The 23,725-nt window shown below is 51.9% G+C and overlaps 1 protein-coding gene across 1 annotated transcript in view; it reads right to left on the minus strand.

The window, feature by feature from the left end:
• Positions 1 to 23,725, minus strand: part of ADARB2 (adenosine deaminase RNA specific B2 (inactive)) — a 363,774-nt gene that overhangs the window by 74,523 nt on the left and 265,526 nt on the right. The window contains exon 3 of the mRNA XM_065871875.1: positions 22,409 to 23,286. Coding sequence (XP_065727947.1) covers positions 22,409 to 23,286 — 878 coding nt within the window. The remainder of the gene's footprint in view (positions 1 to 22,408; positions 23,287 to 23,725) is intronic.

Here is a 23,725-nt window from a genome sequence, read left to right on the forward strand (position 1 = left end):
GCCCGGCGTTCACGGGAGCCTTCGGCTTTGCGATGAGAGTAACAGGGAGAAACGGAAGGATTTTTGAGCAGGTGAGAAACGTAATCAGGGTGACATCTAGAAGATTAGACCGGCAGCGTTTGGCGAAAGCAAGGATGCCCTGCAATAACCGAGTCCGAGAACAGTGGGGAGCCACACCCAGGTTCCCGGGACCCCAGAAAAGTGGATGCCATGTTGCGGACATGGAGATAAGCCCTTGTGGCCACAAGTTTGCCCCTCATGGGGTGGGGTCGGGGACCCCAGGAGTCACTGTGGGGCTTGATGGATGCCAGTAACCCTGATGAGGAAGGAGGGCTGCACACGGCTTCAACCTCAAAGAACCGTTCCAGGTTCTGAGAGGGAATCAGCAGACACCGACCCTTTGTGTCCTTTCAGTAGTTGGAGCTTCATGAAAGCGAGGCCTGTGCTCCCGACACTCACTGTAAACAAACCAAGCAAGGCTCAGCTCTTCACTTCAAGACCAGCTAGTGTTTTTGTTGCTGTTGTTGAACAGTTCAAACCTTCTTACGTATTTCAACGATTACTATTATCATCCTTTTTTTGCAGATCTTCCTGGAGCAGGACCTGGCTCCTCCTGGATTGTTCGTAACATGGGGGGAATGTCTTATCACCTTTCCCTGCATTGTCTGTGTCAAAATCACCCCACAGAGCTTTGCACAGCAAACTCTTATTTCGCTTTGCTTATCAAGAAAGAGCGCCAGAGAAAGGGGCCTCCAGAAGTTTGTCACTGTGCTAATTTATGACCCGTCGAGTTCAGACCGGTCGCTTGGATTCGGTACAAAGTTCACGCTCTCACGCTGCAGCCGGTGGCAGCTTTGTAGATAAAGGATTTAACAAAACGCCGCAATATCGCATTTCAACGTGACAGAGAGCCCTTGGCAGCTGCCGCATACTTTGTGCCTGCTGCCAGTTGAGATGTAAAAATTGTCAGACTATTACTAAGTGGAAATCCAGGTGTTCACAATAATGAAAGTGTAAGTAAAATCATAAGAAAACCACTGCTATTAAATCTGTTCCAGTGATAGTTAAGAGTTTAAAAAAATAAATCTATTAAAATGCATCATGTGTTCAAAATATTTCAGACTGGAAACAGAACGTCCTGACACTTTCCAGTGTGAGAGCCACTGTCGACTTGGTGAGGGAGGTGGCGGCTCCAGGCAGCAGGATTTTCTGCGAAGACCCTGCACACTGACCCCGCCTCTCCTCTGCCCATTCTCCACGCCACACCTGCCCTGTCCTTGGCCGTGGTTCCTGCCCCCACCAGCTTGAACCTGAACCCCTGCTCTGCACACTCGCTTGGAAGTGTGTGCCTCCCCCACCCCCTGGCACTTCAGTGACTGCCCCCCTGAGCACCGCCTCTTTGCCCCCTTTGAGATCCGCACACGGCAGCCTGGGGCAGAGAGCATCCCAGCCACCCGCCGGCCCAGACTCTCAGTGTCATGGGCCAGCCCAGGCATGAGACAGAAGTGTTCCCGAGCATGGGGAGTTGGGCATGTCCAAGGCTCAGAAGACCCAGGATGGAGGCCTGTGACATGGGGTCTTAGAACTCATCCGGCTACTTCAAAGAAAATACATTTTTCTTTTGTTTGCCTCAAACATATGTAGATATGACTGGAGTGTTTCCCGGGACTGAAGGGACAGGATCGGTGCTCGGTAGTCTCTTCCCTGGAAGGGCACTTTTTTACTTGGGGTATTTCCCTGTGGTAAAAGTAGGGAGTGGCTGGATAATCGCTGAATCTTATCCCCATCCTTTTCTGTCCTGCAGCCAGGAGGGGCACGTAGGGTCTGTTCAGCCATATGCTCGCTTGGTTTCTGCTCAGGCGCTGGACCAGAGGTTGGCAGAGTCTGAAGCGTGTGACTGGAGACAGCCTCCCTGCTGCGGGCTGGTCACCATCATGGCCTTGAAGATGCTGGGCCTGAACCCAGCGATCTCCAAACTTTCTGACTGTATACGATTACGCCTGAAGTCGTTTTGAACATTCGCTCCCCACATGTGTATTAATTCATTTATAGATGATATAAACCACTCTATTCATGTAGCTTGTACACAAATACGCAAATTAAAAAATAAGGAGATACACTCCACGAATGGGGGACAGAAGGGAACTTCCTCAACCTGATAAGAAGCATCTACAAAAAGCTCACAGCTCATATCAGACCCATTGTTTTGTGGACACATCTTATAACTCAGCAAGAAAAAGACCCAAATAAAAACAGTTCAAGAATTTGAATAGATATTTCTCCGAAGAAGATATACACACGGCAAATGGCACATTGAAAGATGCTCAGTATCCTTAGTCATGAGGGAAATGCAAGTCAACACTACAGTGACATAACATTTCACACCAGCTAGGGTGGCTAAAATAAAGAAGACAAGGTTGTGGAGAAATCGGAGCCGTCAGACGCTTCTGGTGGGATTGCAAAACGATGCCGCCAATTTGAAGAGTTTGGAAGTTTCTCAAAATGTTAAATACGTTTTGAAACAGCAATTCCACCGCTAGGTATCTACCCAAGAGAAATGAAAACATATGTCCACACAAATAGGTGCACACGAGTGTTCATAGTAGCGTTATTTATAGTAGCCCCAAAGTGGAAACAACCCAAACGTTGAATGGACCAACTAACAAATGGGTAAATAAAACCAGGTATATCCATAAAAGTGGAACATTATTTGGCATAAAAATGAATGAAATACTGATACATTCTACAACATGGATGGACCTTGAAAACATTAGGCTGAGTAGAAGAAGCTGGACAAAAATGTCACGTATTGTATGATTCCATTTGCATGAAACGCCCAGGACAGGCAAATCCTAAGAGAAAGAAAGTAGGCGGGTGGTGGCCGGGGCCTGGGGAGGGGGAAATGCTAATAGGTTTTAAGGGAGGATGAAAATGTTCTGAAATTAGATAATAGTGGTGGCTGCAGAACTCTGTGAATATACTAAAAACCAATTTAAAAGGAAGAATTTTATGGTACCTGATTTATATCACAAGAAAATTGTTATAAAATGATGAGATTAAAATACCAAGTTCTAAAAGGTCTAGATTGTCTTCTCTCTTTTATCCAATGAATCATCTACACACTCCACACTTTGGGGACTTTAACACACTGTGCTAATCAGTTATGGACCCATAGACCTATCTATTTGGAATTATTTACAAAGCTTTTAGGGGTTTTTCTGAAATCTCCTTTCCCAGAGACGTGGTGGTCGCCATTTGGGCTGTTTGCTTTCAGAAAAGCTGCATCAGGAGGCTGCATAAGATGTGGTTTGATTAGACACGAATGTCACTTAGTGGTTTCTCTACTTGAACACATTTAAACATTAAGATTAGGGACCTTGAGAGTTAAAATCCTAAATCTGCAAACAGGCAAGCCTGGAAATGCTTGTAAACCAGTGGCATTCTTTTTGGTGTCTAATAGATGTCAAATACGTTTCGCTGATTAATGAAAAAATACTCCAACCAAGAATGGTGTATTTTTGATAGTTTGACACGGAATTCAAAGGACTTTAAGATGGCACAGGTGTTTGCCCACTGAAGGCAGAGGATTCACTCAGTTAAGGACGAAACCCTTCCACCCACCCTGCCCCCTCTTTTATACACTTTAGTGAACTGAAACAGGACTAGTGAATTTATGTGAGAAAGAATCCCAGACCTCCAGATGATTGGTTTGGCTAATTTACTGATTGAAAGTCATTGATCTGATTACATAGTTACTGTTTCCCTCTCCCTAGATTTTGGGTTTTCCACAGGCACTTTTGTTGGCGGCAGCTGGGACCCCTCACCCCAGCAGCAAGTGAGCATCTCAGAGCTCAAGTTCAAGCTCATTAAGGAAAGTGCTGGCTCCCTCTCTCATCTCACTGCCAAGCTCATTAGACGTGCCCCGGGCTTAGCTGAGTTTACTCAATTTTTGCTATCCTTCTCCATGGTTTTGATGAACTTTGGTGCCATAATTGCTTAGTTTGGCGTTGCCCTTTTACACAACACTCCCCCGACCAGCCTTGCGTTGCCACTCATGTCCCCATGTGCACCAGGCACCTGGATTTACCATCACCAAGCTCCGTGCTGTCGGAGCCCCTACTTTCCCTGCCTCCCAGGGCAGCGGGAGTGGGCAAAGGGCCTACGGGCATGCAGACAGCATAACGGGCGGAGCAAGAGTCAGACGCGGAGGCCGGGCTCCTGGGTCCACGGTCTTGACCACCGTGCCGCCCCCCGCCACCGCCGTCCCCGCCGCCCCCCGCACAGCAGATGAGCCCGGAATCATCGAGGGTGATTTTGGTCTCAGAAGGTGACTGTCCTCACATCTCTGTGCTTTTTCTCATCATGCCAGTAATACTTAATACTTTTAAACAAGTAGAACACGTGTGTGTGTGTGTTTTTTTTTTTTTTTTTTTGCGGTATGCGGGCCTCTCACTGTTGTGGCCTCTCCCGTTGCAGAGCACAGGCTCCGGACGCGCAGGCTCAGCGGCCATGGCTCACGGGCCCAGCTGCTCCGCGGCATGTGGGATCTTCCCGGACCGGGGCACGAACCCGTGTCCCCTGCATCGGCAGGCGGACTCTCAACCACTGCGCCACCAGGGAAGCCCGGGCACATGTGTGTTTAACAGAGAAAAGTTCACAGGAAAACACAGACGTGTGCAGTAGAAGGAGGCTGGGCCAGGGAAGGGATGCAGGCAGGCTACCGAGTGCAGAGGGTAAGACTCATCAGAGAGAGGGGGGCTGAGCTGTCTGCACAGGAAGATGGAGATGGGGAGATGGCGGTCAGAGGCCAGCTGTCCCCTCTGTCTGTCCCCTCTGTCTGAACTGCCACTCCCTCACGCTCAACCCAAGCACGGCAGTGACTGCCCATTCGCAGAGGCATAAAGGAAGCCAAACCCCAAAACCACGCCTCCTGCCTCTGCTACCCCACTGGGTGAAAGAGGAAAACGGACCCCGCAGAGCCCAGCGGTCCTTTTACAAATGCAGATAAACCTCAAAGCGGACCTGTTTATCACTTGAATAAGTGGTAACAAGTAGATGAAATCATAACAGAAGTTATCTCTGCGCGGGTTCGTCTCTCCTGCGTCAGCTGTGGAGTAGGAATAGTTGGGGGAAGAGGGCCGTGATGCTGCAGAGCAGGAGTTCAGTGGGTCTCCAGCGAGCAGGCTGCTTTTCTGTTTCTTACTGATGAGTAAATTAATGACATGTAGTGTGCAAGAGATCAGGCCCTCTTTTGGGTCAGGCATTTGAAAATATTTTATCAAATGCCCTGATTGCTGAGACTGGCCTTGGGTGCTGTGAGCAGTAATGTAATGTCTGAAGCTGTCGCGTGAGCCTCAGGGACCAATCCCCAGGGCTTCTTAAAGAGAAATGGGCTTCAGGAAAGGAAGACTGTGTCCCTGCACCTGTGTATACATACATATAAAATAACTTGTATCTTCCATATATGTTTATATATATAGTTATAGTCAGGATTCACATCTGCCAGTCTGGCTACTTTCATATGGGTTGTTAAGATTTGCAACCTTGGGACTTCCCTGGTGGTGCAGTGGTTAAGAAACCGCCTGCCAGTGCAGGGGACATGGGTTCAAGCCCTCCTCCTGGAAGATCCCACATGCCACGGAGCAGCTAAGCCCGTGCACCACCACTACTGAAGCCTGTGCTCTCTAGGGCCCGTGCTCTGTGAAGAGAAGCCACCGCAATGAGAAGCCCGAGCACCACAACATAGAGTAGCTCCTGCTCGCCGCAGCTAGAGAAAGCCGAACGAAGACCGAACGCAGCCAAAAATAAAAATAAAAAAAGTAAAAAAATTTTAAGATTTGCAACCTTAATAGACGAATCTTTAAGATCTCAAGGTGGATCATCTTCTGTGATTTGGAAGCTTTCCTTTTATAAGAAAGGGTATTTTTTTTCACAAAGCCAAACACAGTTGTAAAGAGTTAGAATTAACTTCTTATTTTACCGTTTGGAGTTTTTACAGGGTGTGTGGACTTTCTTTGTGCAGCTCCTGTGTGTAGGATGCAAGCTGTGCTATCACTAACAAAGGGTCTTTATTTCGGGGGATCCGAGTTAGTCCCCTTTCCTCAGCTTGTACAAAACTCTTAGCACATCTCCCCAGCAGCATGATAAAATGTAATTGTTCTCATTTAAACCCTTCCCTGAGTTTAATTCTGAAATTTTAGCAGGACTAAGAATCATTTGGAGTACCTGTTAAAAACGCAGCCCAAGATATTCTGATTTGGTAATTCTAGAGTAAGTGCCCAGGATCTGTTTTTAAACATGGTGCCCAGGCAAATCTTACTCAGAGAGTTATTGGGTCACAACTTGGAAAACCCATCGACTGGCTGTGAGTAATCCTCATGGGCAAGGACTTTATCTTATACACTTCTGTGTGTTCCTAGCACCTGGCACATTGCCTGGGGCAGAGTACTGCTCATTAAATATGTGTAAAACGATGGATGAACGGATGGGTGGATAGATAGATGGGTGGATGGATGGATGGATGGACAGATGGACAGATAGATGGATACATGGAAACCAGTGTCTTTGCCAGTGGGCCTGCTGTTGGCAAGCCGTTGGTGGCACTATGAACAAACTTTGGCAGTCATTTATGCCTTTTCTAAACCTCAAGAAACATTTTGATATGTCTTAAATAAGAATAAATAAGTTCCTGCCTAAATAGGAAAAACTCTGTCACTTTTCTTGGATTTCAAAATCATCAAAGCAAAATTTGCAGATCCTGATTATCTCACTGTTTTTGCAACTAGCTCATTGCTTGGTTTATCCTATTTAGCACATGCAAGTCAGAGATGTGTTTGTATCACGAATAAACTGCCTTCCACGTGCCCCAACACTGAATTTGGATTTGAATAATGCTAAGTAGGTCTTCACATTTGGCTGTTGTGGTTAATACGACCATTCATAGCATGTTTCCATATATCTTCATTACAAACGTAAACATAATTAGCTCTTATTCAAAAACAATTTGGTTGTAAAATCCAGTGATTTCTAAATGTGCACCCCATTTTAAGAAACTCCAATATGCAGTCATTCAATTTCATGGAATGCATAAATTCAGCACCAGTTCATTTCAGAACCATTCTTTGCTTTACTATAGGATCCACTGAGGAGGCTTCCAAACAATGGGATTCTGTGAAACATTTAAAATGTTACTCCCTTTAATAATCAGACATAACCTCAATGGAATGCTGTAGCACCTCCATTAAGGCAATTATCTCATTATTGTGACTGTTTTCATGTCTGTCTCTCATGCTTACTGTGACAATGAATTTTATCATGTTTATCTTTGTTTATTCAGGTCTTAAATACTTGGTGCTTATTTAATGCTCTAAGCATTTAAAGGACATTATTGGATTCCTGCCCGTCACTGTATCCCTTCAGATTCTTAATACACTGTGGGAACCCCCCAAAGTATTTACTAAATGAATGTCCTTGCTGTAGGAAGGTAGATAATTCTATATTATGATGTATGGGTACTGCATGGCTGTGGAAGGAAAATGAAGGGCTTGAAGGTTCCTCGGATATTTCTTCTTGTTATAAAATAAGAATGACCTTTGCAACTCCATTTAGGCTCAGCTGATTATGAATTATGAGGTGCTCCTCGTGGAAAAGACATTTCCTACAGCCCACTCACCCTCTGAAGACCACAAAAGTTCTCTGTAGAAAAAAATTACACATTTTCAGTCCACGGAGGGTTACCCGTGTCAACTGGAGTTTTATTATCGTCCGTAGTGCTGGGAAGAATTACTTTCGGGAAATTTTAGCTCATTACTTCTGGTCTTCATCAGCTGATCTCTGGGGCGGTGGCCTTTACCGAGCACGGCAGCCCCCCTCTCTGTCGTGCTCCCCCCCATTCCCCACGGAAACAGAGCAGGTAGCCTGACAGCAGAGCGAGACTCAGGACACCAGAGGCAGCAGACAGGAGACTGTGGAGCTGGGTGATTTCAGAAGGAATTCCAAGAGATTTATCTCCCTTTTTTATTTAAAGATCTGTTTTGTGAGTTTTATATATAACTAAGAATTGATTTTACAAAGTCAGTTAATTACTGGGAGAGAAAAAAAGTAGATTTATGCAGTACTTTTATGAACACGTGGTATAGGGGAGTGTGTGTGTGTCCGTGTACTCGTTTGCAGAATAAATCCCAATACTTGCTCAAACAATCAAGAATTGGGAAAGACAAAATACCCAGAGTGACTTTCACTCAGGACTGAGACTCTAACTAAAAACTCTAAGGGCACAACTGTACCAACTCGAGGGAAGGGGTACGGCCTCGGCTGAACTGGGTGGTCTGGCTGAACGTTGGGGGTCAGCAGAGGAGTCTGGGTTCTCTGAACTGCCCAGTTTCAGGGATGCCCTTGAACCCGTGCGCTTGCGGGCAGGAGTTTACTGTTCACGACCTGTCCCAATCTCCTCAACGTTATCCTGGACGGGGAGGGAAAGGGATAGAGTGAGATCTGACACCCATTCTTTTGTTTAAATCATCCCAATTATCCAGGCCATTTTACTATATTGCGTTCATTGGTCTCAATTCCCATTTTCTAATAGCAGGAGAAGTGAAGGGAGTGAGTGAGAACCTTTCACGGTAACTGGCTGGCTGTCAATTGGGCGCGCCCTACTCTCAAGGCTGGGTGGCCGTGGAGTTTGCCTCCCAGGTCACCGTACGGTCTTCAGGCCAATCACACACGCAGTGAAGCTACACAGACCCCACGTGGGCTGGGGCTGACGTGTGCTTTGTCTCCGTGCTATTATTTTTGGGCATCGTTGTTATTTAATCTTGCGGTGGTACTTTGCGAGGTGACTCAGGCTCACTGGCATGCATCATCATGTCCCAAAACAAAAGCCTCTATTTTAAATGAGAGACACCCACTGGAGCCCACACAGAGGGGACAGAGGGGTTGGGGGGGATGGAGGGGGAGAACCACGGTTCTCAACTCCCTGGGTTTTTCCTTAAAAACAGGAAGCCCATTAAAATGTGACAGACATTTCTCTTCCCGCCATGCCAGCTGATAAGTACTTAACCGGAACACTCCTTCAGAAGTCCAGCCCTACGTATTTAAATTCAGTCAACCAGAAGCTCAGCTATCTTGGGCTGCAGAGTTTCAATTGACTGTTACCAGTTCACTGCTTCTCGTCCCTAATAACCACGTTACAGATAAACTACATTTTAAAAATCATTCTTTCCCCATTTCCAATTTCTGTTCTTCAGATCTCTGTCAAATAAAATGTGCAATTTTAGCCATTCCCTCCCGCCCCTCCCCCCTCCCCCGCCTCCCCCCCACCCCCACCAAGCCCCGCATAGGGAAAATACTGAAACAAGAGAATCAGGTCCAACTTGTCATCCAAAGTCATGTCTAGAATGATGTGGAATTTTTACGTTGTGTGAATTTCCCATTCAGGGTGGCCTCCCCGGGAGCTGGTGACGGTCCAAGCCTCCGGGATGTCTCCCTCACGTTTCCCGGAGTGGACAGTGCAGTGGGGCCAAGGGGTTTCGAGGCTGGAAGCAGACAACTCTGTCCTCTCTTCTCCCCGCCAGCTGACCCGGGAGTGGCGGGTAGGCTGCAGGGCGTGGAGGCCGTGGGCCGGTCAGCTGTGCACCCGCCACCGCCCCCCCCCGCCCCCCCGATGGCCACGTCAGGCCTGACTCATGTCCAGTCACCGGCAGGCTCTGTGGCCCCATGTTTTGGATTTGAAGTGTTGTTCCCTGCGGAGACCCTTTCCGGTTTTTAGCTGGGAGGCTCATGGCTTTGCTGTCCATCAGGGTCTCTCTTCCCCGACAGCCCAATCCCACCCCTGCTGCCCTGGAGAAAAGTGGGCCAGATCCGAGTCTGCAGCAGAGTGGACTTGCCCTCACGGCCACGCCTGCTGCTGAGCTGACCCAGGAGAGCAGGTGGAGGTTGTGTGGTTGGGCCACGCTCTTCTGGGAGCCAATCAGAGCCTCTGTTCATTTGTTTCACAGTTTGTGAAGACGCCCACATGGCCCCCGGGCTCACTTTCCTGCTTGCCTCCCATCTGCTTTGATTACAAAAGGGATTAAAAACAAACACCACCAAATGAAGCAAAAATACCAACCAGTCCAGGGTAGAGTGGATTCACGTCAAACTCCAAAAATTCTCTAGGTCAACACTTCTGTTAAGAAAGAGGGCTTTCTATCGACACAGGATGTCCTGGTCCTTTCTAAGAGGGACGGAGAGTCCATCTATGACAGGTGGCCGCCCTCCTGAGCGCACAGGTGGCGTTTAAAAAGTATTCCTAACCACAGAACAGCAAGGTTTGGAATGATCCGCTTCTGACATATATTGTGTTAGTTTCAGATGTGCTCTTGCGACAGCATGATTGCTGTCTTGCTCTCAGACAGAGTCCCTTGAGAAAGCAGGGATGTTGATGGCCAAGTAGATAAGGGGCAGGTCATACGTGTGACTGTTGACCTTCACGTGTTCTGTGGCCCAGAACAGGCTGAGCACCAAATTAGTCTAGAATCCAATTAGCATCAACCAAAAGACCACCTGTCCTCAGCACTGTTTCTGGGGGTGACATGTCACTCTCTCGCAATCAATTATTTCCCTGTGACACCTTCGCCCTCTAACTGCTCCTCCTGCTGTCTGCATCCCAGGCTCCTTGGTCGGGTGGTGCTTCATGCTTCTTTCAGCCAGATTTTGGCCTGGATTTAGCTGGAATTACATAGCCACGGACAACAGGAAGTGAGATTTGCCAAGGACGCTGCACATCTGGGGGGCCCTCCCACCAGGACCCAGTTCTCCGTGCTCCGTTTCTCCTGCCGACTCTCAAATATGGTTGTTAAAGAGGAAATATATAGTCAACATCTAACTTGTCGTGAAGGCTCACCCTCTGCCAGGATGTCTCATTTATTCACTAAAACAGCCCTACGATGTGGCGCCTTTATCAACATCCCACTTCACAGGAAGGTAGGTAGGTAAGGTGTCCACTCACACCAATGGTCACTGGCAGGACCAGGACTGAAATTCTAAGGTTTGACCTCAAAGGTGGTCACCACATCGCCTGTCGCTCTGTGTTCTCCCCTCACGTTAAATGTTGTGGCATCCAAAGTCATTTGGGGCATGACTGTCGCCACTCCTGGACTGTTCCCTTCTCACGATGGGCTGCAGTGGGGCCACTGCCCACCTGTGTCCTCCCCAACACCTCCTGGTGAAGGAATGATTCACCTGATCGGGGGTCCCGGGGCTGGTCTCCCCTTGCTCTCTGGGATCCCAGACCTGAGAGGCCCATGCTCTCAGACGCTCTGGGGCTGGCGAGGCTGGAAGGGCGTCTGCAGGGTCCAGTTAGGAAGCCCGGCGTCGGGGCACCCAGGCCGCCCTCCCCATGTCGCCATCAGTAACCAGATGACGTCCCGATCCGTCGACCTGGCTCCTGTATCTCAGTGGATGAGAAGTTGGTGGGAAAAGAGGTATCTTGCTATTACTAATCCCCATCTCTCCCACCATTTGTTACTCTGACTTTTCCATTAGCCATTTTTTTTTTAAATTAAATTCTCTCTTTCTCAACAGTAAGAGTCTTGGTTGTGTTCATGAAGGGAAGTGATCCCAATTCACAGAATCCACAAAGCCATCCACTGGAAAATGGGAGGAAAATATTAGAACTTTAATTTAAAAGCTTGTGTGATCAGAAAGATTTGTTTTTGTAGTTCTTGCAAACACAGGATTTCACTTGGCTGCGTTCTCGACATGGGTCAGAATTTGGGTCTCAGTTTTGTGGATCTTGGGTTGGACAGAGAAGGTTGCCACGGGCATAGTCTGCCCGGCATCCAAACACAGGGTTAGTTATGATCTGTTTGGAAACTAACAGCACAAAGGGTAAAGCCGAGGGTAGAAGATACTCCAGGATTAAGAGAAATGGTGTCCACACAGAAGACATGTCAGTTGATGGCTCTTCTCACTGCACAGTCATCGAAAGCTTCCTCATAAAAACCAAGTTGGCAGGAGGACTCCTCCTGCTATGAGGCGGGCACTGGGTCCCCTTCCTCCCGTCAACCCAGCCTCCTCAGGCAGGACTTGAGCTTCCAAGTGTTTGGTGACCATTTCTATAAAATAACGGCTGGGTTAGCACTTCTAAAATTCTGCAATCATCTGATTTACCGGCCAAACCAAAAGAACAACATTGAGTAGATTTACCCTCGATCGTAAGTGACCCCTGGATCCAGGGTGACCGTGGGGGTCAGATGAACGCCTCTGGACTTGGTCAGCCAGTGTCGGAGGGAGGCCGCAGTGGGGTGTTCTGTGCACCTCCACCTCCAGAGGAGAAAGGCCAGTGGACGGGTCGTCAGGACCTTCCTGGGCCTTCTTCCCAGGGACATGGCAGAGAATGGAGGTCAGGAGACTCCGAGTGTGTTCTGTGCACCTCCAAATCACCCGTGCGGCCAAGGCCACCAGCCCTGCTTCACGAGAGGAAACGGGGTCTCGGACACTGGCCCTCGGTCGTGCTGGTGAGTGACACGTCGGGACCCAGACAGAGGGCCGCCTGTCGCCCTCTCCACCCAGCCCCTATGTTCCCAACTTCCCCCTCATCCTTTCCAGGGTAAGAGAGCAAACAGACGGTGGGTTCTGTGGCACCGAGAAGGTGCACAGCTCGTTCACTCCCCACTGTGCCTGGGAAGATGCAGGTGGACATTGACCACAGCTGGGGGGAGGCCCCTCTTCACCCCAGACCCAAGGTCATAGCAAGATGAACTGAACTTTCATGGATGCCAGGTCACCTGAGTCTCACAATTTCATACCCTCAACGCCGGGGTGAGCTCAAGGCAGCTCCTTCCACTGGGGAAGCCACCCACGTTGCAGACCCGAAACCAGAGGCTTGAGTGAGCTGCCCAAGGGCACCCAGCTGGAAAGGTGGGAGCTGAACTTAAATTCAAGGCTGCCGATCCCGACCTGGCTCCGGTGGCAGCGGGAAGCCCCACGTGCTTGTCCCACGTGTATCTCAAATTTTGCCTAAAGCCAAACTCGTGATTTCTGGCCACTCCCCACACACATCACGCCTTGGCATGGGCCCTGCAGGTGGGGAGGCTAGGGGGCAGCCTACAAAAAGCTTGTATTTCAGGAACCACCCAGGCCCGCTGTTGGCTCCCTTCCAGCCGCAAACATGGCAAACTCGGGCTCCTTGGCTGCGACACAGCTGCCCCCTACTGTCCTCCTGACGTTTCACCCCACTGCAGAGGCTCCACTCGCCCTGCCCCGAGTTCCATCAGAATCCATCCACCCCGACTGGCTCTGCTTACAGCCCCATCACACCGTCCTCACAGCCCAGCTGCTGCTGTCGCGAGTCCTCCACCGGCACCAGCTTCCTGGCCCCGGGGCTGTTCCTGGCTCTGGGACCTGGATCCCACGGCCTGGAGTGGCTAGGCCATTGGACACCTGACCGAGAGCTGGCAGGAAAAAAGGGCCTTTGCTGAGATCCGGGCGGGCTTGCCTTCCTGTCGTCTTCCTGTCTAGACGCCTGGGGCGAGCTCTGTGCTGGCAGGAAGGCCACGCTGCCGAGCGCCTCTGCCTCCGCCTGCCTGTTCACTTCATGACCCTGTTGTGAACCCAAAATGACATTCCACGGATGCTGCAGGCCAACTCGTGCGCTTTACGGAGGCAACATTCTCCATTTAGGTAACTGAATAAAACCTCTACCCAAGACCAGGCGACCCAGAGTCCTTTTCCTGAAATGGTCACAAATGAAACATGGTTAAGGTGCGGAGAGACTGACGCTGCTGGCAGAAGATGACTTTTATCACTGATTTGCTGTAATCACGACCTTGGGGAAACAGCCCTGTATTAAAGAGAAGTTTCTCCTGCTTGGTGTTTGTAACTTTTGTCCTGTAGGCTTATAATTTTGAGGACTTGAGTGAACTCATAATTCCCCAGAGGGCATTAATGTAGAAAACACATTTTAAAAATGTTTAATTGTTGAGCTATTGCTACAAATGATTGTTCCTCTTTCCTTGCACCATTTGGGCTCAAACATGTGGGGATGAGGGGTGATGAGACGGAGGGGGGAGGCGATGAGGTCTGGGGACATGAGCGCATCTCTCTCCAAACGGAGAGGATCTCTCTGCCTCCTGTGTCATGAAGGATGGTGATGTTTCAAACACAGGTCCCAACGCAGCCCGGAGAGAACTGGGGAAGCAGCTGCGTTTGCCTTAAAAACACAGCCGAGTGTAAGAGGGTCCTACAGCACAGCACAGGGACCGATATTCAATATCTTGTAATAACTTACAATGGAAAATAATCTGAAAACAAAGTCTATGCACATATGTGTGTATAACTGAATCACTGTGCTGAACAACCCACACCCACCTGGGAAGAAGCGGGTGTTACAGCTATGAGGCAGCAACCACGGGGATCCAGGTCCTGAAGGGCAACTTTCAGACCCACTTTGCGCTCCAGGCCAGTGTCAACCTCGTCAGAGTAGCCGCGTGGTGGGTCTACACTCGGCACCCATGGAGCCTCGACATCCCGCGATCTGAGGGCCCTCAGGACAAACAGCCACCCCGTGTGAGTCCTGGGGACCTCGGGGGAGCAGAGGGGGCCAGTGAGACCAGCCCCGGAGGCCCTACAGGGCGAGGACGGCACAGCCGCCTGGCACAGCCGGGCGACGGAGTTGGATCTGTGTGGAGATGGGGTCTGCAGGGCTCCCTCCCATCCCCCACCCCCGGCATGTCCGTCCCTCGGGCAGGCGCAGAGGCAAGCGGCCAGGGGAACCCGCCCTCCTCCTTCTTCCTGGGTCTCCCCCCACACCCCACGGCTCCTTGGACTGGAGGCGCTTTCCCCTCGGGATGTTCCTCTTCACCTCCTCTGCCTCTTCCTCTGAGTTGTCATCTCTTTTCTGCTGTCTCTCCTTTTCACTGTAACAATGTGTCCCCAAGGAAGAGGGGACCTGGCCATCCCGACAAATCCTGTTGTCTACACGGCCAAGGGCAGCCTCTGCACTGACAAAGGTGGTCTTCCCGAGAGGGAGCCGGCGAGCTCCCCGCCGCTCTGCCACCTCGGTGCGGGTGGCCCTTGCCCCAGGAGCCCCCTTTCCTCTGCCAGCCCTCCAAGTCACTGCTCCCTCCTGCTTCCTGCCCACACTGTGTCCCCTGTGTCGCTCCCATCACCCGGGGCCACACACTGCCCCGTTTCCTCGACCAACCTGTAAAACTGCCAGGGCCTACGGGGAGGGCAGCCTGGGGTCTGAGGGAGGGTCTCTGCCCCCCTTGGGACCGTCTTCCCGGCTCCACCGCTCACCAGCCAAACTTTGGCCGAAGGGCTGAGCTTTCCTGCCCCTCGGCATCCTTGTCTGTACAGGGAATGTGAGTGGTGCCACCTGCCAGGTTTCTGTGAGGCCCGGATGTGCTATTATATGTAAAGCGTGTAAAACAACACATGACACAGTAAATGCCTGATAAATACCAGCTCCTAGTATCCCCATGGATCATCACCGGCATCACCAGTGTTAGTCGTGGCTGTAGAATAATGAGGTAACTGGGGAAGCTTGGCTTACAGCCTCTGCTTGATCGATCAACAGTCATGTTAACTAAGACACCAAACACAGTATTGGGAACATATAGGCTTAAATACATATTTAACTCTTCTAACTTAAATTGTACCCAACTTCTTTTAGTAGGAATTCAGATGGTGGGGGCTATTGTATAAATGTATATGGTACATTATATCCATCATGTTTAAGTGTACGTTTATAAGTGTGAGTTGTATACATTGAGTGTACATTGTACAAATTGTATCATATAAATTATACTGTGTAGACATTGTGTGCACACTGTGTAAATTGTAACGTATAAATTATGTAGACGTTGAGTGTACATTGTACAAATTGTATAAGTTGTGTAGACATTGTGTACACGTTGTACAAATTGTATTACGTAAATTATATTGTGTAGACATTGTGTGTATATTGTATAAATTACCTCCTATATATTATATTGTGTAGACATCGTGTGTACATTGTATAAACTGTATCATATAAATTGTACTGTGTATACATTGTACACACATCATACAAATTGTATCGTATAAATTATATTGTGTGGACATTGTGTCAGTGCGTAAGTGTATTGCTAGCATCTACAGAGCCTTCCGCACCCTCGCTGCAGAGGGATTTTTGGAGACTCCTCCGTGTGGGGCAGCCGTGAGGAGACCCATCTCTCCCATTTGGCCGTCAGTGCCTCTACTGAGGAGACGACGTGGGGAAGGTCAGGGCTGGCTGGACGGGCGGGTGGGTGTCTTCCTTCTGTAAAAGGCTGCTTTTCCCTCCTCGTGGACCACAAGAGGGTGTGTGTGGCCACAGAACACAGACGGAGCTGAGGTGTTGAAAGGAAGAAGGCTGCCTGAATAATCATGGGCTCGCCTTGGGCAGGGGGCAGAGTGGCCATGGCCGAGCAGCAGAACAGTTACAGGGAGGCAGACAGGCTGCTGGAACCCTGGGCACCTGGGCACCCCGGCATGAGAGATTTAGACCTGGAACTGGAGTCCTGAGCCTTGCTGCAGGGGTGGGACACCCCAGGGCCTGCTGGTGGGAAGTAACAACTTCCCCTGGACCTAGTGCACCCTGGGCACTGGGGTCCAGGCCGGGTCAGCTTAGACAGGCCCTGCCAGCGTCTGCCCCAGGTACTTATCTGAGCCAGGAGGGCCCCTATGATGGGATTAGTGACCTTATGATGGAGACTCCAGAGAGCCCCCGCCCCTTCCTCCAGGTGAGGACACAGAGAGAAGACGCGTCTGTGAACCAGGAAGCAGGCTCTCACCAGACACAGAATCTGTGGTCACTTTGATCTTGGATGTCCAGCCTCCAGAACCACGAGGAATCAATGTCTGATGTTTATTAACCACCCAGTCTGTGGAATTCTGTTATAACAGCCCGAATGGACTAAGACAGAGATACACTTTTATAAAAATCCTGAATTGCTAAATTTCAACTTTGCGCACATTGAAAGTAAAACATGAATATTACAGATTCTGTGTTTCCCCACAAATTCAGTAGAAATCCTCACAGGCAAGTGGCCACCCTCCACCCTGGCTCTCACCAACCACAACCTCTCCACGCTGGATTTCTACCTGTTCTTTATAACCAGCGTCACCAAAATTAGCCTGGTGTTGAGATCACCTGTCCAGTGATTTCCAAGGGAAGAGACACATTCGATTCCCTGATGTCCGGGCTTTTGGGGCAACGTGGTGGTGAGGGTGCACGTCCAGGTGGAAAAGGGGGAGGACGGGGAAGGTGGGTGGGTTCTGTACACCACCCCACCCCCAGGCCCCCGGCACCTTCTGCCAAAGCCTGCAGGGCTCAGGGGAGGTCCCCAGAGACCAGGTGTGTTGCTCTGTCTAGAGATACACAGGAGCCCAGCTCCTCAGCTTGGGTTCTTTGTGGCCAGAGTCGCTCTAAGTCGGGGTCTGCTGTGCTGGCGGGTCTCAGGATGTGGTGGGGGTCCCGTCCTAATCCCAACCTCCCAGGGAAAGAGAAGGTAAACAGCCAAGACAGTGTGGCCATGAGGAACGCCTTGCTAAGGCAGAAAGAAATCAGCCCTTTTCAGGAAAATAATTAGGACCCAGGACTGTCCCCTTCTGCTTGTAGGACCTGTAAAACTGCAGCTGTCCTTCGGAGGTCATTCTGGAATTGCCGGGGCTGGACATGCGGCCAGGGCAAAGCCGACCCAAGCGTCTGGGAGAGTGAGGCCCCGGGCTCATGAGGGGGACCCTGCAGGCGTCTGCTGCAATTTCAGGGTGTCCTTGGGTAGAACATCTCGGACAGTGTTAAACCGTCTCAAAGCCAAGTAGGTGTGATTTCCACACTGTTTGTAATCCAAGCCCATTTAAAATCTGGAGACAGCTCCAACGGTAATTTGCGGCATCAATATTAACAGTTCTGTGTTACAGCAGTTAAGGTGCTGCCTCTGTTGAAGGAGACAGACTGGCAGGACTGTGAAATTACAGAAACAACCTGTGAAGTGTCCAGGGCGGCGGGGGTCACGCTGGCTTTTGGGAGAAGGACAGCAGGTCTGTTTGTGTCCCAAAGTACAGCTGTTGAGTACGAGGTGACAGTCAGGCCCCTGGTCTAATTCTGAAGCTAATTCTGGGGGAAGATTCCACGAAATGGACTGCGTACGGGAGCTCTGATCCAAGTTTGCTATAAAATGCTGAACTCTGAAAGCACTGTTCATTTCCATTATGTTATATGTCCCCATGGTTCCCCCCTCCCAGCAGTGAGAGCTGTACCACCAGGGAACAGAGTAGGTGAGGGTTAAGTGTGCCGAGTGCCTGACAAATGGCCAGGACCGGCCTGGGGCGGCCGATCCCTAGAAGGACCTGCAAAGGGCTTGAGAAGCAAGCAGGCTTCATGGTTAGTTTTAAAGGCATCCCCCTCTTACCCTCAGGGAGAAAGTGCTTCAGTTGTTTTGACAAAATCTTTGAGACACTGTTAGTTCCACTGCAGCCTGACATGGAAATTAAAAAAACAAAACCAAACAAACAAAGGGAAGCACTGGGGGTGAAGAGAGACTCAGGAACAAGATAATAAACCTGGTAGTTTTCAAAGGAGAGGCAGACCTGTCACCACCTCTCCCCCTTCCTGCATCACCCAGATTTTTAGTCACTTTCTTTCTTCTCTCATCACGTGGGAGCTCTTCTGTTTCCACGGAGCCAAAATGCTGAGAGATACCCTTTCTGGTTGAATTTAACGCTGTTATTAACTCTTTTCTAGGGGTGGGAAGTGAAGACCACAGAGATCTAGATTTTGTGATTTTACTTTTGTTTTTTTTTTATAACAAGGATGTTCCAGGTAATGAGCATTTATATTCTGACACGGTCTCGTTATTGCTTCCAAGTTTCCCGTGAACCTAAAGGAAATCTGAGGGCTGGCTCTCCCACCAACCCCTGGGCTCTTCTTTCACCGTGTCAGCTGGTGTTTGCAGAGCGCCCATTCGCTTGGGCCTGCGCCGTTGGAGAATCTAATAAAGTCGTGTTCTCATCACTCTGGCAAAGAGACCTGAAGTCAGAGCTCATGAAATTGAAGGAACGAATCAGCCTGGTTCTGAGAAAACCCCCAGGTTGAGGAAATGGTGGAAATCTGATAACCGCAGAAATCGAAGCCTGTGATTTTAATCTTTATTGAGAATGTTATTCTTCAGAACTGTTTTAGAATGGAGGCTGAAACTTTACCTCAGCCTGGCCGAGCAGACACCTCACTTGTCCACAGAAGGTGATGTCCAGGCGCCGAGGGTGGTGGTTCTTGGGACGTCTGGGGGGCTATGTTGTTCAGAGTTGTCCTCACAACGGGGCGAGCGTCCGGCCCACCGAGCCGGCCCTGCCGTGATCTGCTCTGTGGCTGAGACCGAACAGCCCAGGGCCCCCGACAGAGCAGGTCCTGACCCACCTGCGTGGGGATCAGCATGGCAGGAGCCTGGTCCTGGATTTCCGGCAGCCAGGCCCAGAGTGGTGTTTTACACACGCTCCCCACACGACCGACACCTTAGAAGTTTTTTGTTCATTTTTCATCACTTAACTAGGGGAGCTCCCCCAGGGACGGTTCTGACACCTCACTCAGAGGAGACTGAGCCTTTGGTTCAAAGCCCTGAGCAGAGGCGCCATCTCTTCATTTGCTTCTGCAGCGGCAGAAGCTGGCGAGCGAACCTTAGAAGCAGACCCCTGGTGTGTCCTGCACACCAAGCCCGCCCTGTGGGGCAGAACCCAGACTTCGGGCAGAGAGCATTAAATACTGAGCTTGAGACCCAAGGTCCTGAAGCTGTGTTGCTCCAGCGGTGACCGCTGCTGCCACCCCCCGCCTCGCCCCCCACCCCACCCAGACTTGGGCAGGGTCCCTCACAGCTCAGTGGTGGGAGCTGCCCTTCCTGGGGGTGTGGACGGCGGTTCTGGGGGCCCTGCCAGGTCTGGGGGGCCTGGCTTGTCTCCTGGCACAGGTGATGATGGCGCAGTTAGACAGGTAACAAAGGTGGTGCCTCTGGCCACCAGGACCTGCGTGAGCAGGAAGCATGCAGTGCAGATGGCGCGGGGCAGAGGAGGAAAGCAGAGCAGCATTTACAGGGACCCTTGGAATCTTTCTTTTGAAGCTCAGTCCTTGAACCCAGACCATGTCCAAGGTGGGATTCGAATTTAATAAAGCCGCAGAGGGCGCCTGGTCCTGAGCGCCAGGCATGTGCGCCCCACCGCCCTGCTGCAGGGGAGAGGAGAGCAGGTAATGAGCCTCCAGGATGGGGCTGGTGTGATGGACGGGCTGTGGCCTTCCTGCTGCTCCGCTCTCTCCATCATCCAGTCTGGGTGTTAGCGGACTGTCAGGGAAAAATAATTTAGTGGCGGTGGCTTTAACCGATGTGCTGCATTCTGGGGTCAAATGACTGTTACAAAGTAGTGGTGCCGCCTGGTTCCTGCGTCGTGAGAGCTCAGGGTTGACAACATGAAAGGAAAAGGCATCACGGCCGGAACTCACTGACATCATTCAACTCATGGGGGTTGGGGTGGGGGGGGCAGTGGGAGCTGGAGGAAGGACACCTCTTGCTAAACAGCATCGGGCAGAGGAGGACGGGGTGCCCACAGCCCGCGGGGAGGGGAGTCTTCCAGGGACGGTGGCGGGAGGACATGGGCCAAGGGCAGCCTGGGGTCATCCAGGCCGCGGGGGGCAAAGGGGCTTCCTTGGGAGCTGTTGGTAAGTTTGAGCTACAGACGGTGGTTGGTGGGTGGAGACACCAGGCAGGAAGGAGGAGGAGAAGAAAAGAGGAGGAGTAAGGAAGGGACAGCAGGGCTGCAGTGTTTCTGGCGGGGACTCATGTCAACGTCACACACCCGCTTTTACCTGGATTGTGTATTATCTGAGGGTGGGTCGAAAGGCAAGACGCATGGAGGTTATGGGCTACCCCCCTCCAACCCGCTCCTGGATGGTGCAGTAAATATTTGAAAATAAATGAATGATTTGGGGGCAGAGGTAGCAGGAGAAACAGCTGCCCCCCTCATGGGGTTCCCTGTCCAATGGAACCTTCACGCGGCCAAGCTGTGGGGACCAGACCAACGTCTGCTGTGCCCGTTTGTGCTCTGCACCTGCCAGAGTCAGATAAATGTTTGTTGGATGGATTTATGGGTGGATGGATGGATGGACAGATGGATGGATGGATGGGTGGATGGATGGATGGATGGATGGATGGACGGATGGGTGGATGGATGGGTGGATGGATGGATAGATGGATGGACGGATGGGTGGATGGATGGATGGGTGGATGGAGGGGTGGACGGATGGATGGATGGACAGATGGATGGACGGATGGGTGGATGGATGGACGGGTGGATGGAGGGGTGGATGGATGGATGGGTGGATGGATGGAGGGGTGGATGCTTGCTCCTGGTCGTGATTCAACACAGGGGTCTGTCCTAGTGCATTTGCTTGGTTCACTGTCCAGAACCCCTCCAGTTGCCTGAATCTGGGTGGTGCCCTGCTTTCTCTAGTGGACACGTGACCTCCTGAGGCAAATAGTGGATTCTACCTGAGGTGCTGTGAGGTGAAGATGCCCTGATCTGAGCAATGACTTACAAGTGCTGAGTTCTGACTATGGATCCTGAGCTGGGCTAAAGGCCTTTAACTGTAAAACCTTTCTCTCCTTCATTGATGCCAAAAGTGAAAGAGAATAACTTCCTGTAACTAATACATTAGAGATGCCCACAAATAGTTCTCAAAATGGTAAGAAAAAAGATAATTTGCATAAATAAGCAGTTACAAGAATAGGAAGGAGGAGCTTGCAAAGTGGTACAAGAACACTTCCCGACACAAGGACGGTGCACGAAATACTTCCTGAGTGAGGGAGGTGAGCTCTGTGAGAAGCACGCGTGTTCTCTGGTGTGACGAGGCCCTGGAGGTGGCATGAAGCAAGGCCCAGCCCGGAGCCCCTCCCTCCACCTGACCCTCGGCTCAGGCAGCGTCCTCCAGCCTCCGGAGCCAGAAACGCAGCCCAAACCAGCACCGAACTCGCGTTCCCACCGCAGGCTCCCTCGGTCCAGCTGCAGATAGTCACTGAGGGGCCTTCCTGCCCCTCAGTCCTCTCTGGGGTCAGGAACCCTGCCGCTCCAAACCCCTGCTGCCCCCACTGCCCCCTGCACAGCCGATGTCACCATCACCAAGGTGACCAGCTGCCCAGCTCTCCCTTCCCTCTGCTAAGTCGGGACCAACAGTTTTTCCATTCACACGCTTCCAGGCTCTCTCTCCCCAGAGTCGGCACACGGCTCCGACGCCGCAGCGGGAGAGGCAGCGCCTGGCTTGTCTGGGAGAGAGCAGGGGGTCCTCCTGCTGCCCCGTCCCCGCTCCTGGGCACCCCCGCACCCCGAGGACGCTGCCCGCTGGCAGCTACCGGAGAGCTCTCACCTGAGGCAGAAGGTGACTTTTACTCCTGCTGGGGACGTGGCCGGGCAGCCGGATGTCGAAGAGAGCCTGCAGGGCGGCCTGGGCTGCCTGGCCCTTGGCCAGCTTCTTGCTGCGTCCCGAGCCTTCGAACGTCCTCCCGTCCACGCTCACGGCCATGACGAAGCTCTGGGCGCGCCTCTTCTCGGGCTCCGAGAGGCACACGTAGCGCAGGCCCGAGCGCAGCTCGTTCAGCAGCACCACTGGGTTCCTCGCACCTGGAGCCGCGGGGCCCCCCAGGTCCAGGTCCAGGTCCAGCGGGCGGCCCAGTAGCCGGCCCCGCCGGCAGGCCGTGGACAGGCGGTCGGGGGCGGCAGGGCGGCAACCCGGGAAGCCCTCACTGGGGGCCGTGGGCTCGAACCGCTGGAACAGGGAGTCGGGGAAGTCGGCCTGGTCAGAGGTGAAGTCCGGGGCTGTGCCACCTGGGGCCGGGTGGGCCTGGCAGGCATTGGGGAGCTGCACGAAGGACCGGAGGGCCAGCTCGGCCGCCCGCATCTTGGCCTTCTTCTTGGTGGGCCCGGTGCCCTCGAAGGTGAGCCCGTTCACATCCACGGCCACGGCGAAGACGGGCGCATGCACTGGACCAGTCTGCGACACCGTGCGGAACTGCAGGCCAGGCCGCAGCTCGTGCAGCTGCACCAGCGCGTTCTTGGGTGCCACGGACCACGAGAGCCTCCTCCAGAGGAGCCGCAGCTGGCACAGGTGGCCGCCGTTGCCCTCCTCCAGCGGCCGCTTCCTCTTCAGGCCGGGTGCGCCCCCTCGGGCCCTGTCCCCGGAGGGTGGCAGCCTGGCCTCCAGGTTGCTCACGTTGCGGTTTTCCTTCACGTCGGCGCTGCTGGTACCTGGAGGTGAGAACAGACAGCGTGACCCGTGGCTGTGGCCCGACCGAGGGCGTCGTTGCCGGTGACCCCCTGCAACACTCGGCCTCCGGACACCAGCCGGCCTGGCACCCTCTGGAGGCCATGGGGAGACCACATGGGCAGCACCTTGGATCACAGGCCCACAGAACTGACCACACCCCTGCAGGTGGGGGTTAGGGCCCAGAGGAGGGGACCCCGCCCCGTGAGGTGCCCAGAGTGGACCGAGTGGGGTGGATGCAGACGGGGAGTGTGTTCCCACTCAGGGCCATTCCCAGCTGCTCTCCGAGTGCCGCCGGGTCCCTGCACAGGCCCCCAGACCCCCTAAATCAAGGGAACACGTGGCCTTTCTCTCCATCGGGTTTGGGCGACGCGGAGGTCAGGGAGGCCTTGCCCTCGGGGTGGAATGCGAGGGAATCGTGTG

This window comes from Phocoena phocoena, chromosome 2 (assembly GCF_963924675.1).
Source record: "Phocoena phocoena chromosome 2, mPhoPho1.1, whole genome shotgun sequence".
NCBI lineage: Eukaryota > Metazoa > Chordata > Mammalia > Artiodactyla > Phocoenidae > Phocoena > Phocoena phocoena.